General features: G+C 29.5%; 1 protein-coding gene across 1 annotated transcript in view; it reads right to left on the reverse strand.

The window, feature by feature from the left end:
- Positions 1-12,757, reverse strand: part of SI (sucrase-isomaltase) — a 101,743-nt gene extending 88,986 nt beyond the window's left edge. The window contains exons 1-6 of the mRNA XM_015131688.3: positions 12,607-12,757; positions 10,069-10,186; positions 8,714-8,850; positions 3,283-3,400; positions 2,910-3,019; positions 1,465-1,616 (exon numbers count right to left, since the gene is read on the reverse strand). Coding sequence (XP_014987174.3) covers positions 1,465-1,616; positions 2,910-3,019; positions 3,283-3,400; positions 8,714-8,850; positions 10,069-10,186 — 635 coding nt within the window. The 5' untranslated portion in view covers positions 12,607-12,757. The remainder of the gene's footprint in view (positions 1-1,464; positions 1,617-2,909; positions 3,020-3,282; positions 3,401-8,713; positions 8,851-10,068; positions 10,187-12,606) is intronic.
- Positions 12,758-13,761: the final 1,004 nt, after the last annotated feature.

Below are 13,761 nucleotides of genomic sequence, written 5' to 3' on the forward strand. Positions count from 1 at the left end.
GCATTTTTCCCCTAAAAAAGTTTTATGTTTTATGCAGATGAAATAGGTACTACAAGAAATGCTAAATGACGTTTAAGATTTGTATGCTTTTATTTTTATTGACAATTAGTTATTGTATATACAGTCAACCCTCCATATCTGTGAGTTCTGAATTCATGGATTCAACCAACCAGGGATGGAAATTATTTGAGGGGGGGAAAAAAAAAGAATGGTGTATCTATACTAAATACATACAGACATATTTTTATTATCATTCTTCACTAAACAATTTAGTATAACAATTCTTTACATATAATATACATTGCATTCATTATAATTTAGAAATGATTTAAGTATACAAGAGGATGTGCGTAGGTTATATACAAATACTACACAATATTATATAAGGAATTTGAGCATCCATGGATTTTGGTATACTCAGTGGGGGAGCGGGGATTGTCCTGAAAGCAGTCTCCATGGATACTGAGGGAGGTCTGTATTAATGGGATACAATGTGATGTTTTGATACACATGATTTGATGATAAAACTAATTAACGTATCCATCACCCTACATACATTTTACTGCAAATATTTAGAATTTATAGTAGTCTCTTAGTACTTTTGCAATATACATTAAATTATTATTTTAATATTAGCTATAGTCACCATGTTGATTGGTCTCAAAAACATGTTGTTTCTGTCTAATCATTTGATCAACATCTCCCCATTCTCCTCCACTCCCAGTCTCTGGAAACCATAATTCTACTTTCCGCTTCTATGATTTCAACATGTTTTAGATTTCACTTATAAAGAAGATCATATAGTATTTGTCTTTCTGTGTCTGGCTTATTTCACATGGTATTTAATATTTTTATGATTTAACATAAAGTCATTAACAAAAGTACTAAAGTACATTTAGTAAGAGTAATTGCTGAGATTTAATCTTGACAATTGATTTATTAGCAATTCTTGGGGATACAAGGGCATTTATCTTGAAACCATTCATAGGAAATTACTAAATCTCTTGCACCTACACACCTCATACAATCATAATGAAGGTGTTCAGTCTATATTGGATTCTACATATATATAAACTATTTTAATATTAATATGGGAACTAACTCCTCTTTCATCTTTGAATAGTAACTGTCTGATTCTACAAATTGGCAACAAAATATCATAAATATGGGGGAAAGACAAAAGAGCTATTCTATGTATGTACAAATATATGCAAGACTAGAGTTGCATTAGTGAAGCTCTCCACCTTCATCTTTGTTCAACCTTTATTTGTAGATTCTGATTTATGCTCCAGCATCTTTCATCCACAAGAAACCAAACTCTTTTATCACTGTAAACTTTATAAACCTATCCACTTACCCTCTTTTGGGAGGAAATTTATTTCTACCAAAAATGTCTTGAAATTAAGACTTTCCAATTCTATAATAACAGAATAAACTCATATAATTGTAAAATAATATACTTACAAAATTTTATCATTGCTTTTCCTAATAACTTGGATGCTAAATGGGTTTGGGGTAACCTTCACATCATACAGTGTATCAGAAACTGTGGGTCCAGTAAACTCTTTTACGTACTGATGAGGAACTTCATATCTTCTATTATTTGGATCAGTAATCTGGAAAGATTTAAGCAAATTAACATTACTTGATTCTAGACTTTTATTTAATATTCCATTTCTGAACTATTAAATGCAAGTTCTGAACAAAAAATAACATGGTGATTGGTTTCATAGAAGAGTATTAATCTATTCAGAACCTTAATTTTAACATTTTTGAGTGGCTATGCACAAAGTGTATAAATATTAAAGAAATACATAGATTTAGCTGGTTATGAAGTATTGTGTATAAAATTAAGTGCAGATTTTTACTGACTGATATAAAAATGATAGTATTACCAAATATTGATTACTGAATACTAGTAATCAATCACTGTATACTAGTAAATCAAGACACTAAATACTAGACCTTTGTGAAGTTAATCATTCTCAATGCTTTTCAATGTTTGGGTCCTTATATAACTATATAAAGATAAGAAACTTATCTTATCCATAAAGAAAAGAAATTTTGTTTAAAAATTTTTAGAGAAACTAAAAAGAAGTACTGAAATAAAATTGAATCACTGAGAAAAAGAAAAATTTGGTTTCCGTGAAATTATTGCTAAAAAGGTGATGTACAAATAATTTGGTGCTGTTTTTACTTCCAAATCCAAAATATTTATACTAGTAAACTACATTCTTAAAAAAAAAGAAGAATCGTACCTTTTAAAATCATGAATAAAATTTATAATCAATGAAAGGAAGTATTATGTTGCATGTATACAACACTAACACTTTTCTCAAATTAAATTTTAGATTAATCTTCTATCATAGCCTGTAGTTTAAATAATAATAAATTTTAAATGTTTCTTGAGAATGCTTATTTTCTTCAAGGCACTGAGCTAAATATTTTGCATGAATGATATTATTTAAATCCTTCAAAAATAAGTACAGAGCACACTATTATTATTTGTATGTTATATTTGCGTAAACAATCTGAGAGAAGTGCAGTTTAATTAATCCTTCGCCTTGGAATAAATATTTCTCAAGAGAGAAAATATATTTGTAGGATGAAAGGTGTGTTCATCAAATGTCTCACTGCAAGCACCACCTCCCGGATTCTTGCCATTCTCCTGCCTCAGCCTTCCCAGTAGCTGGGACTACAGGCGCCCACCACCACGCCCGGCTAATCTTTTGTATTTTTAATAGAGACAGGGTTTCACCGAGTTAGCCAGGATGGGCTCGTTCTCCTGACCTCGTGATCCGCCCGCCTCGGCTTCCCAAAGTGCTGGGATTACAGGCATGAGCCACCGCGCCCGGCCCATCAAATGTCTTTTAGTATTAAATCTTCTTTGGAAACCTTAAAAACCGAACCTTGAACCGGAAACGATTGGGTGTCTGATTTTGAGTTGTGAAGAGAACACTGTTGATGTCATTTCCAAATAGTGTAGGTGAAGGTATCCTGTTTAATTTGGCTTCAAGTCCTTAAAGAATAAAAAAAGCTGCCATGAGTGACTTGATTTATAATGTTAACAATTATTAAATATATTTATGTTACTGTATTTACCACAAATGAGTACTTTTTAAATTTGTTACAATCATGCAAAAATAAGAAATTTGAACATTCTCAGGAACATATTTCTTATTTGATTCTATTTAAGGTATTTTTCCAAAGAAAAAATTAAGGCACATTTTTGCTTCACTTACAATATATCATATTGAATCAACACGGTAAAGGACTTCTTACCAATACTTGTTGTTGTGTTTTCTTGAACATTATAACCATGATTATCAACGAAGAAGCACCAAGGAATAAGAGAGTCATTCCATGGCCTCCAGCAGCAGCCTCTCTGTGCACAAATTCCCTGATAAAATATTTTAAAAGGAATTATATCATTAGTACTATTATCAGATGTCCCAGTCTCTATTTTTCCAATTAATTTTTGAATAATCTAATTTTTTCAAATGTATAATATGGTAAAATAGCATTTGCTCTTTTGTTTCTTTTACCTGGAAGAAATACATTTAATAAATTGAATTAATTACACCCTGTCAGAAATTTATGACCTGAGATGTGATTATTAAAATCACGTATCTATACAAATTTTTGTAAGCTCACGTATTTTAAAGAAACCTGATCTCCAAACGATTATAATTTATTCTGTTGTCATGGTATTCATATGGAAGAACTGAAATATTTATTTTGTACTAATTATCTATCAAGCTGAAATTTAAACTAGAAGGATGAAAATATGGCCCTGAATTTAAAGCCACTTAAAATCTGTAAGGGATTTAATTCTACCGACTTACTAGTTCAATATTTAATTAAACTATCTTAACTAGTTTATGTGCCGGTATCACAAGTAGTTGCTGCAATTGCATTCAATTAATAAAGCAAAATACTGAATTCTCAGTAATTTTATTATCCATATGAAATATTATGTGAAGTGAAAGAAAAATTATAAGTTTATATATAAATAGTTTAGCCAAATATTGACGCTATGCATGAACAGCAGTATCATTACAAGTCTTCTTACTATGTAAATTTAATAGTGTGACACACTTTTATAATTCGAAAAATTGTAGGATTTTCCCCTTTGCTTACTTTCCATGAAAATAAGTTCTTAAAAACCTCCATTTTAATCAGCTGAAAGTGTGCACTAACCTTTCTGCTATTTCATCCTCAAATTAAAATGGTATCAGATACAGACACACACACACATATATAATATATATAGTATATATACTATATATTTATATATTTTATATAATATTTAAATAGCTAAGTATATGGAATATATGTATATTTATTATATATAAAATATAGATTTTATATATTCATTTATATATTAAAGTACATATTATATATAAAATACATATTTATATTAAATAAAAATACACATATTTTTATTTTTATGTATAATAAAAATACATATATTATTATATACATATATAATTATATATAATATATTTATATATATAAAATCTCTCTAAACACCTTATATACATATATGTGTGTGTTTGGGTATATATTTATATATTTATACCCAAACACACATACACACATATATATTGTAAACTGGGGTACAATTGGATCTAATTACTTATCAGAGCCTAAAGTGTGTGCAACTTTTGATCAGGCAATTTTATCTCCGGTTATCTAACCTGAAGAAATACTCCTAGCAATACAAAGAGACAATTGTACAATACAAATACAAATACAAAAATATATTATTTACAGCAGTCTCTACGAAAGATTTGTATATAAAAGTCTAAATACATTTACATAAATACATATATAAACACATAAAGGTGTTAAGTTTAAAAAATAAAATGAAAGAAATAAGCACACTATAATCACAATTTAAATAATTAAAAAATATAGAGTAAAATAGGCTTACATTCATTTCCTGAAAATATACCATATTATTTTCCTATGGCTTTCATAAAAACCTTGGAAAAGGTGGCTTAAAGCAACAAAAATTTACTCTCTTACCGTACTGGAGGCTATAAGTCCTAACTCAAGGTGTCAGCGCAGCCATGCTGCCTCCAAAGGCTTCACAAAATAATTCTCCCTTGTCTCTCTCTAGCTCCTAGTAGCTCCTGGCAATCCTTGGCGTTCCTTGGTTTATAGGTGTATTTTTCCAATTTCTGCTTCCATTTCACATGGCTTTCTTCCCTGTCTGTTTCTGTGTGTGGTTCCTTCCTCTTATAAGGACATTAGTCATTCAGCCCAGGGCCCAACTTAATTCACCACGACTACATCTTAACTAATTGCTTCTGGAAAACTGTATTTCCAGATAAGGTCATATCCAACGACTCCAAGTAGATATGAATTTTTGAAAAACATTATTTAACCTACTACATATACACACCAATATATCAATTAAAAACATATATCCCTGTTGTTGCTTTAAAAATATTGGTAATTTTAGTTTATCTTGTGAAGATTTTGATACTTGTTATTTATGTTTAGTTGTTCTTCCTATTTTTCAGGTCTCATTATTTTTAGTTTCTTATCTAATTATTTTCCTTTTGGCTTCATTTGACACAGTTAAACTCTAGCAAATAAAAGTATAATAAATTTATCATATTGTAACATATTTCATCATATATGATATACAATTATGTGATTATATATATTAAATGTAATAATTTTATATGTAGTAACATATGTGTATACAATACATAGATATGTATATTCACTGTATTATGCCCCCAAAATTCATATGTTGAAGCTCTAACCCCCAATGTGAAGGTATTTGGAGATAGGTCCTTTCAGGGATTAATTAAGTTTAAATAAAAATATAAGGGTGGAGCCCTAATTCATTAGGACTGGTGTCCTTTTAAGAGAAGGAAAAGACAACAGAGATCTCTCTCTCTGCACAAAGAGGAAATACTCATTGTGAGGACAAAATGAGAAGGCAGCTGTCTACAAGCGAGAAAGAGAGGCCTCACTAGAAACCAGCCTTGATGATGACACCTTGATCTTGGACTTCTAGCCTCCTAGATTGTGAGAAAATAATTGCTATTGTTTAAGCTAACCATTCTGTGGAATTTTGTTATGGCAGCCTGAGCTAATGCACTTTGCATGGAATTATGGCTGTTTCCTAGGTAATCATTTGATTATTCTATATTTTCTCATCATTGTGCACTAAGTAAACATGCCCTTTCTAATATACAATAAACATGCCATTTCTAGTATACAATAATTTATACAGTAAGTTTAATATAACCAATTTTCAAATATTTAACAATCATGATCTATCCTCATGTATATGAAAATTCAAGATAAATCTTTTTTTAGTTAAGGAAATTTTTTGAAAATCATTACTTTAACCAACTTCAATCTCTATCACTACATTTGGAACAAATAATATTTAGTCAGATGGAATGGTTCTCATATTTAAAAGAGTAAGTGTATATATTTAAGATGAAAATTATTTATTTAGTTGATCACTTAAGATGGTGGAAAATTAACATTTGAAGTATTTTAAAGAATATTTAAGGTATTTAATGAAAAGTATTATTAAAGATATATAACTATAAATAACAACAACAGCAACAACAAAAAAAAACCCTGAGTGACAAAGATTGAATAAAAGTTGTATTTGAAAATTGCAACATCTCCTAAAGCAGAAAAAGGCAAATATCTAGGCCCATTTTCTAATTTCAGGTAGATTTCATTTTTCATTCCTTTATTATTTACTTTTTAAATCCATTTTGTATAATAGAAAAATACAACCTTGAAAATTCATCCACTTAGAGAAAATTATGACATGCTCGTTAAAGAACAGTGACTACTGAGTTCGTGAAACATGAGCTCACATTGAACTTTGCATACTACTATTCTAATTCCAGTTTTGCCTGTAAACTAGCAAAGTGACATTGGAGTATTAATTTAGCCTTGAAAAACACTCTAAGCTTCCATATAAGTCCAGAACTTTATGAATAAGGTACCGCTTAAATGATAATCTCTTTAAAATCATTTTGTTAAGTTGCACTTTCCTAGTTAAAAATGTCAAGAAAATACTCAAATTCATTTGAGATATACTAAGTTAAACTTTTAAAACTGTAAGTTGTCATTTTATAAATAACAAGCATAAATATATTGGCTGAAGTTTAACTTGTTTACTTCACAAATATAATTTATTACACACTGAAAACATTCTTCAGCAATCTAGCAATCTAACAGTTTAAGTTGACAGTAAAGACTAATAGTAGGCAACAAAACTATAAACCATTCACTTTCAAATGTTGTTTCCCTATAAGACCTTCAAAACCCATATTGTTCCTCATAGAATTATATGTTCAACTTCAATCATTTCTTTCCTTCTTTCTTTCCTTCTTTCTCTCTTTCTTTCTCTCTCTCTCTCTCTTTCTTTTCAGATGGAGTCTCGCTCTGTCACTCAGGCTAGAGTGCAGTGGCTCAATCTCGGCCCACTGCAAGCTCCACCTAAAAAGGTTAAGTAAAGAGAATATCTGGCCACTTTCCTCAGTGTATCACAGTAAATACTATGTTATTTAGCTATTCTATCAGTGGGTAAGCTATAGGGCCTACTATTCATAGTATTACTCTAAGGAAAATCTCATCTCTTTCAAATTTGTTTGTGGCAAATTAATTAGAAAATTATATGCTTACTATGATGTAGGGAAGATAGAATAGGAACAAAATAAATTTTATAGTTTATTCAGTTAATTTGTGTGTGGTAAGGTGGAGTGGAGAAGGTGAAATTTATAATTGCATATCATATTTGCAAATGCAAATATTTGCAAAATGTCAGTACATAGAGTCAGCCCTCTGCATCTGTGGATACAGCAAACTGTGGATCAAAAATATTTCAAGGAACAAAAAATACCAACATGGTAATAAAAATAATGTAAACAAAAAACTGCTGTATAACAATTACTTGCATAGCATTTACATGGTATTAGACTTATAAATACTCTACAGATGATTTAAAGTATACAGGAGAATGTGCATAAGTTAGATGCAAATACTGCCATTTTATATAAGATATTTGAACATCTGCAGATTTCGATATCCTCAGAAGTCCTGAAACCAATTCCCCGAGGATACACATGTATATGTGCATATACACCCACACACATAGACCTTTATTCCCACACAGATTTCCCACACAAATCTGTGTGGGAATAAAGGAAGATTGAACGTGGGTTACATGAATCCAATTGGTTACCGCTAATTTTCTCCATTTTCTCTTCTTCACTTCTAATTGCTAAATTAAAAACAAATAATAATTTTCATAAAATGAGTATCATTTTATGTTCCACAGATACTTCTTAATGCTATTATTACAAATACTCTATTGGAACATACATATCATCTCTTAAATGTTCTATATTATCAAAGGTATACTTTCTTCAATAAGTAGATTTGAGATGATAGAATTTCATGAAGATTTATAAAATTAATGATAATTTGTTAAATATGGATGAATATTAACTTGCTAGTTTAAACTGAGCAGAGATAAAGGAAAGCAAACTCAGTAACTTCTATTATCTATCATTTTTAATAGAGAGCTATGATAAAAAGATAAATGCAGCCTAATTTATGTCTAGCTCTTTATTAAATAAGATTGATCTTATATTGAACAATTATCTTAATATAATAATTTACATATTCATTAAAAATAGTAAAGACTTTTGTTGCAGACCTCTGTTGGGAATTGTTCTGGAATGCAGTTTATTCTCACATTGACAGGATCATTTAACACATTTGGACATTTTCCTGAATCAGAAGGATTTGTAATCGCAGGAGTAATAGTTGGAGTTGAAGTAGAATCACTAATTTCTGGGGGAGGAAAGAACTCAATAAAATAAAACATGACATTAAATTAATTTTCTCAGATTTTTCAAGTAACAAGTACTTTTTGAAATAATACATGAATTCATATAAAATGAAAATTTTCAAATAAATTTTGCATTTAAAAAAGACCTACAAATTCAAGCACTAGTCATCAAAAGGAAAAGATCCAGTCATACTTTTAAAATTGACAGTGTAGAATCCTATTGACTTTTTCTTCAGAAATACAAAATATATTTACAAAACAACTTGGTGTAGATTCAAAAGGTAACAAAATATACATTCATACTGTATTTACAACTTGTATTTTATAGCTTAAGAAACAAGATGGAGCAATATGATTTACGAAAAGCATAAAGAAAAGGTGAGAAGAAATTAGAGAAGAGGAAAATAGGTGAAAGTACGTACTTTCAAGGGAATAATTTGATAGGTAGAGTAGAGAAAGCTGGAATAGCAAAGAATGGTAGATACCAACTCCATATAAATAACATTCCAGCAATGAGATATTATTAAAATCTATTGCTTCATAATAGAGTAAGCTCTCAGTTTCTGGAAGTAGGCAAAACAAAAGACTACCAGGAATAAGAGATGCTAACTATAGTCTAGAAGATAATGTGTAACATCTTTTACAAGGCTGGTTTGCTCAAGAGAGAATAATGAAGAGATTCAGCGTTCCGTATGTACCAACTCTAAATTAGAATTAAAATATTCAGAAAAAAGATAATTAAACTATCCAAGTCTTTTTTCAACTTTCCTCTACCTGCCTTTTTCATACAACCTCTATCTCCTTAAAATAAAATCTAGCCAGAACAAAGAATATATGCTCAAATCCTCATTTCCTTTGCAAGTGTGCAAAGGCTGGAGCAAAAACCCAGGTTTTCCCACTAATGAGATGATGCTCACGCCAGTAAGCTATTATTCCACCTTACATTAACGATTTGATCCCATTGCCTCTTTGCTCTTTGTCAAGTAGCTAGGGAAGGCAATTAATGTCAAAGAACATGGATTCCTTAATTACAATAGCTCGTCATTGAAATAACTTGAATATAATGAATAGAAAAAGTTGGAGTAGTTGTGTAACTGACCCTGGATTTTTTTATGAGTGTTTCATCTTACACAGATTATTTTTTAAAACCTATAACTATTGTGGAGTAACTTCCTCCTAACTTCACGATAATGTAGACATGCTTTTAATGCACTACTTACCTTCAACAGCAGGTGTCTTAGTTGCTAAAACAACAATTAGGGCAATAGCTATTATAGTAACTATGACAAAGAGGGCAATCAGAGAGATTTCTAATCCACTAAATTTCTTTCTTGCCATCTAAAAAGAGAAAATAATATATATTTAAAATGTAAAATATATAACTATAATAAACCACCAATAATTCTCATGAAATTACATACATTCTTTTTTTTAGTAAGTACAATGCAGAGTGGCAGACAGCACTTCCATAACATCCTAAATTAAGCACCCACTTAATAATATATTAAGCATGTACTTAATAACTTGTAACTTATCCTCATATAAAATGTAAGCAATACATGCAATTTAAAGTAAAAGGAATGAATTACTGATGTGCATTACAGTAGTAGTATGCTGAGATGAAAATATAGATGGAAAAAATATATTCAAGTAGGTGTGCATTGCCTTCTCATTTAGAGCATTTTGCAAGGCAAAGGCTTCCATTTGCACTGTTTCTCAATTCTCACAACAATTTTATGAAGGAAATAGTTATTCATATTTTATGAATTAGGAACTTTAAGCTTAAGAGAGAATAAGTTATATTTCAAAGTTAAAAACTTCAGTTTTTTTCTTGAACTCTCGTCTCTCTAATTCCAACACTACTTTCCACAATGATACTGTCAAAAAGAACATAAATACATATATTTGATAGAACAGTATATATTTGCGAGTTGCTAGTCTGTTTAAAAATCTTTTGAATTATCACTAAGTTCCTCCATCAAACAGCAGCAAATTAGATATATAAAACTCTCATATCAAAAATATGTATTTATTATTAGATGGCATTATACTTTTGAGGTAGCATATAGAAGATACCCAAATGTAGACTGGAAAGAACACATCTACAATAATTATCTGAAAGTATATTTGTTTAATTTAATTTTGACCACATATATCTTATTTTTCTTAGTTCTCAGGTTTCCATGGATTACCTGTATTCCATGATTTTAATATAAATCTTAATTCAAAGACATATACCAAAGTAGAACTTGGAATTTCTATAGTAAATGCTTTAATAAATTACTGGGTTTAAAACCATTTTTTTTTTTTTTTTTTTGGTCTCACAATGATCCCTGTTCTGTAACTGTGTCAACTTAAGTGCCCAGTTTTCCCAACCTAAACATCTTTTTTTTCCTTCTTCCATAGGTTTTACAACATTCAATCATTCAGTAAGTCCATTTGACTTTATCTTTAAAGAATTTTTAGAATTATGCCTTCATTTTATTCCCAGTACCACAGCATAATTTTTAGATAACACATTGCCTTCATACCTGCAGTTCAGTTTCAATCCCTGCTCATCCACTCTTCTAGGTGAATTCTAAATTTTTCTCAATTCAGATGTCATGGTGAGTTCCTTACTACTCTGAGGCAGAGTTAATCTAGCCTTTCTTCATTTACCATAGCATAGGAAATGTTCATTGCAATTATTTATGTATATGTCAATTTCCTCAATTAGATTGTTACATTCTTGTTAGCAAAAATCGTAAAAGTAGTCAGAGACTAATATTAAGTAACCAAAAACTTAATTTTTTACTATAGCTTATAAATGAATATCTGCAGATTAGCATTCATTCTTAGTATATAATTTTCTGTTACAGATATGTAAGCTTATTACTGCATCAGTAATCTTCAAAGAAAATGAATGTAAACTAAACAGAGCAACAGGTAACATATAAAGCTGTTTGAAAAATGAAGCCCAGTTGCTTGATACTACGTTGAGAATTGACAAAGTTAAATTTAGTGTTCAACTTTAAATAAGTGTAAATCTCATTTGAAGTGATAACCTACTTTGCTACCAAGAAGTCAGTAATGAGAATTGTGTTTTCTTTTTTGACAAGGGAAATCTTAAAAAAATGCATTTTTTGTCATGAGTCAAACTCTCCTTTGTCTAGAAAAATCAAAACAAAATTTAAAACAATTGCTTAAAATTACTGTGATAAAAATACGATCCCTGTAATTTTGGATTACAGTAATTTTAAACAACTCTTCTTGGAAATTATATATTGATACCCTTTCTCTGCATATTTATTATGAAGATGAACAATACTTTATTGTATAACAACTTGAAGAATGATCTTTGAAAAGTCAACTAGGAAACATTAAATGTTTTATAAATGTAGCATTCTGCTCTATATAGATTTTCTTAGAATATATGTAAGCATACTTTATCTATTTTTCAAAATCTCAATCAACTTATTTTCTTTCATATAGAGTCATTAAACAAAAGTTGTTATGATTCCACCTAAGTCTTACAAAAGTTATAGTGAAGAGTTGGGCCAAAAAAAAAAAAAAAAAAAAATCCTGTGTTTAAAACAAATTAGAAATGTGTTTTCCTGTTTAATACAAGGTACTGCATGTTTTAAATGGCAACTTAAAATATATGATATTGCTATTTTAACCTAGTGCAGACAGATGGGAATACTGCTAACACAAATTAAGAAAAAATATAATTAGTTGAAAACATAAAAATAACAAAAAAAAATGAGCTATAGACTTACCTTATTTCATAGCCTGTTCTGTTTGCTGTGTTATACCAGACTTGGATAAGGCTGCCAAAATAATGATCAGGGCAAGTTGCTTAGGTATATATTGAACTACTCATAAAGTTTTATTGCACCCTCACCAGCCTATCAGTGTTTAATAATCTTCTGCTCAACATGCAATTGTTAAAAGCCTTAACCCTGAAAGTAGTTTACATAAGTCTTTCTCTCTGGGAATGTAAGTTAATTAGTAATTGTACTGTCAGATAGTCTTTGATTTCTCAAAGCTGTGAACTATTAGTATCTTAAGAACATAAAAGTAGCTCTTTCTTTTTTTTCTCTTTTCATAATTATATTTCTTTTATATTTAGATGTTCTTATAATAACTATTTTGTCTCATTGTGTGCAATTTAGATCTTCACTGGAAAGTAGAAACATATTTGAAAGACAGAATCTGTAAAAAATTTGCAGGATATAACAATTAGAAGGTAATATTTTGTAAAAAGTAATTATTAAATAAAAATTATTCCCTGTGTCTTGTCTTCGATCTTAAGGTTGAAAAAGTGACCAAATCCTTAAGTATAAGACATAAAGTAGAGGTGTACAGATAAGTAATTTAGATATAAAATCAACATATTTATCTATTTATTTATCATACATAGCACTCCTTGAATTATAAAAAAATCATGTTGTAAACCCCTCTCATTTTATATAGTAAAATTTATAAAATTAATTACGCTACTGGTTTAAGCTAGCATAATGTTTAAAAGCAATGGATTTGATATAAGAGATTTGGACATAAATGCTGACTATACTATGTTTACCTGAGAAATTGTGGGAAAAATACTAACTATAAAATCACTAAGAGAATTATATGAGCTAATATTGCTTATTATTATTGACTTCAATATGACTCTGAAATTATTAGAGTCTCAGCTTTGCATACCATCTGGACACTACATTTTCAACAAAATATATATTAAAATAATGTGTGTGCATAAAGTAGAGCAATTAGGCTTTGAAATACACTAAATATGAGTCTAAAAGGAAAATTTTAAAAGATTATGCATGGATTTCTGTAAGACTCAGTAGCTATATAAAGGAGAAATTTCAGTATATAAAATCAGTTATGTAACAATAAGTTTAAAATCAGCCTAGAATGATCTAAGTAGG

This window comes from Macaca mulatta, chromosome 2 (genome assembly GCF_049350105.2).
Source record: "Macaca mulatta isolate MMU2019108-1 chromosome 2, T2T-MMU8v2.0, whole genome shotgun sequence".
Classification (NCBI taxonomy): Eukaryota; Metazoa; Chordata; class Mammalia; order Primates; family Cercopithecidae; genus Macaca; species Macaca mulatta.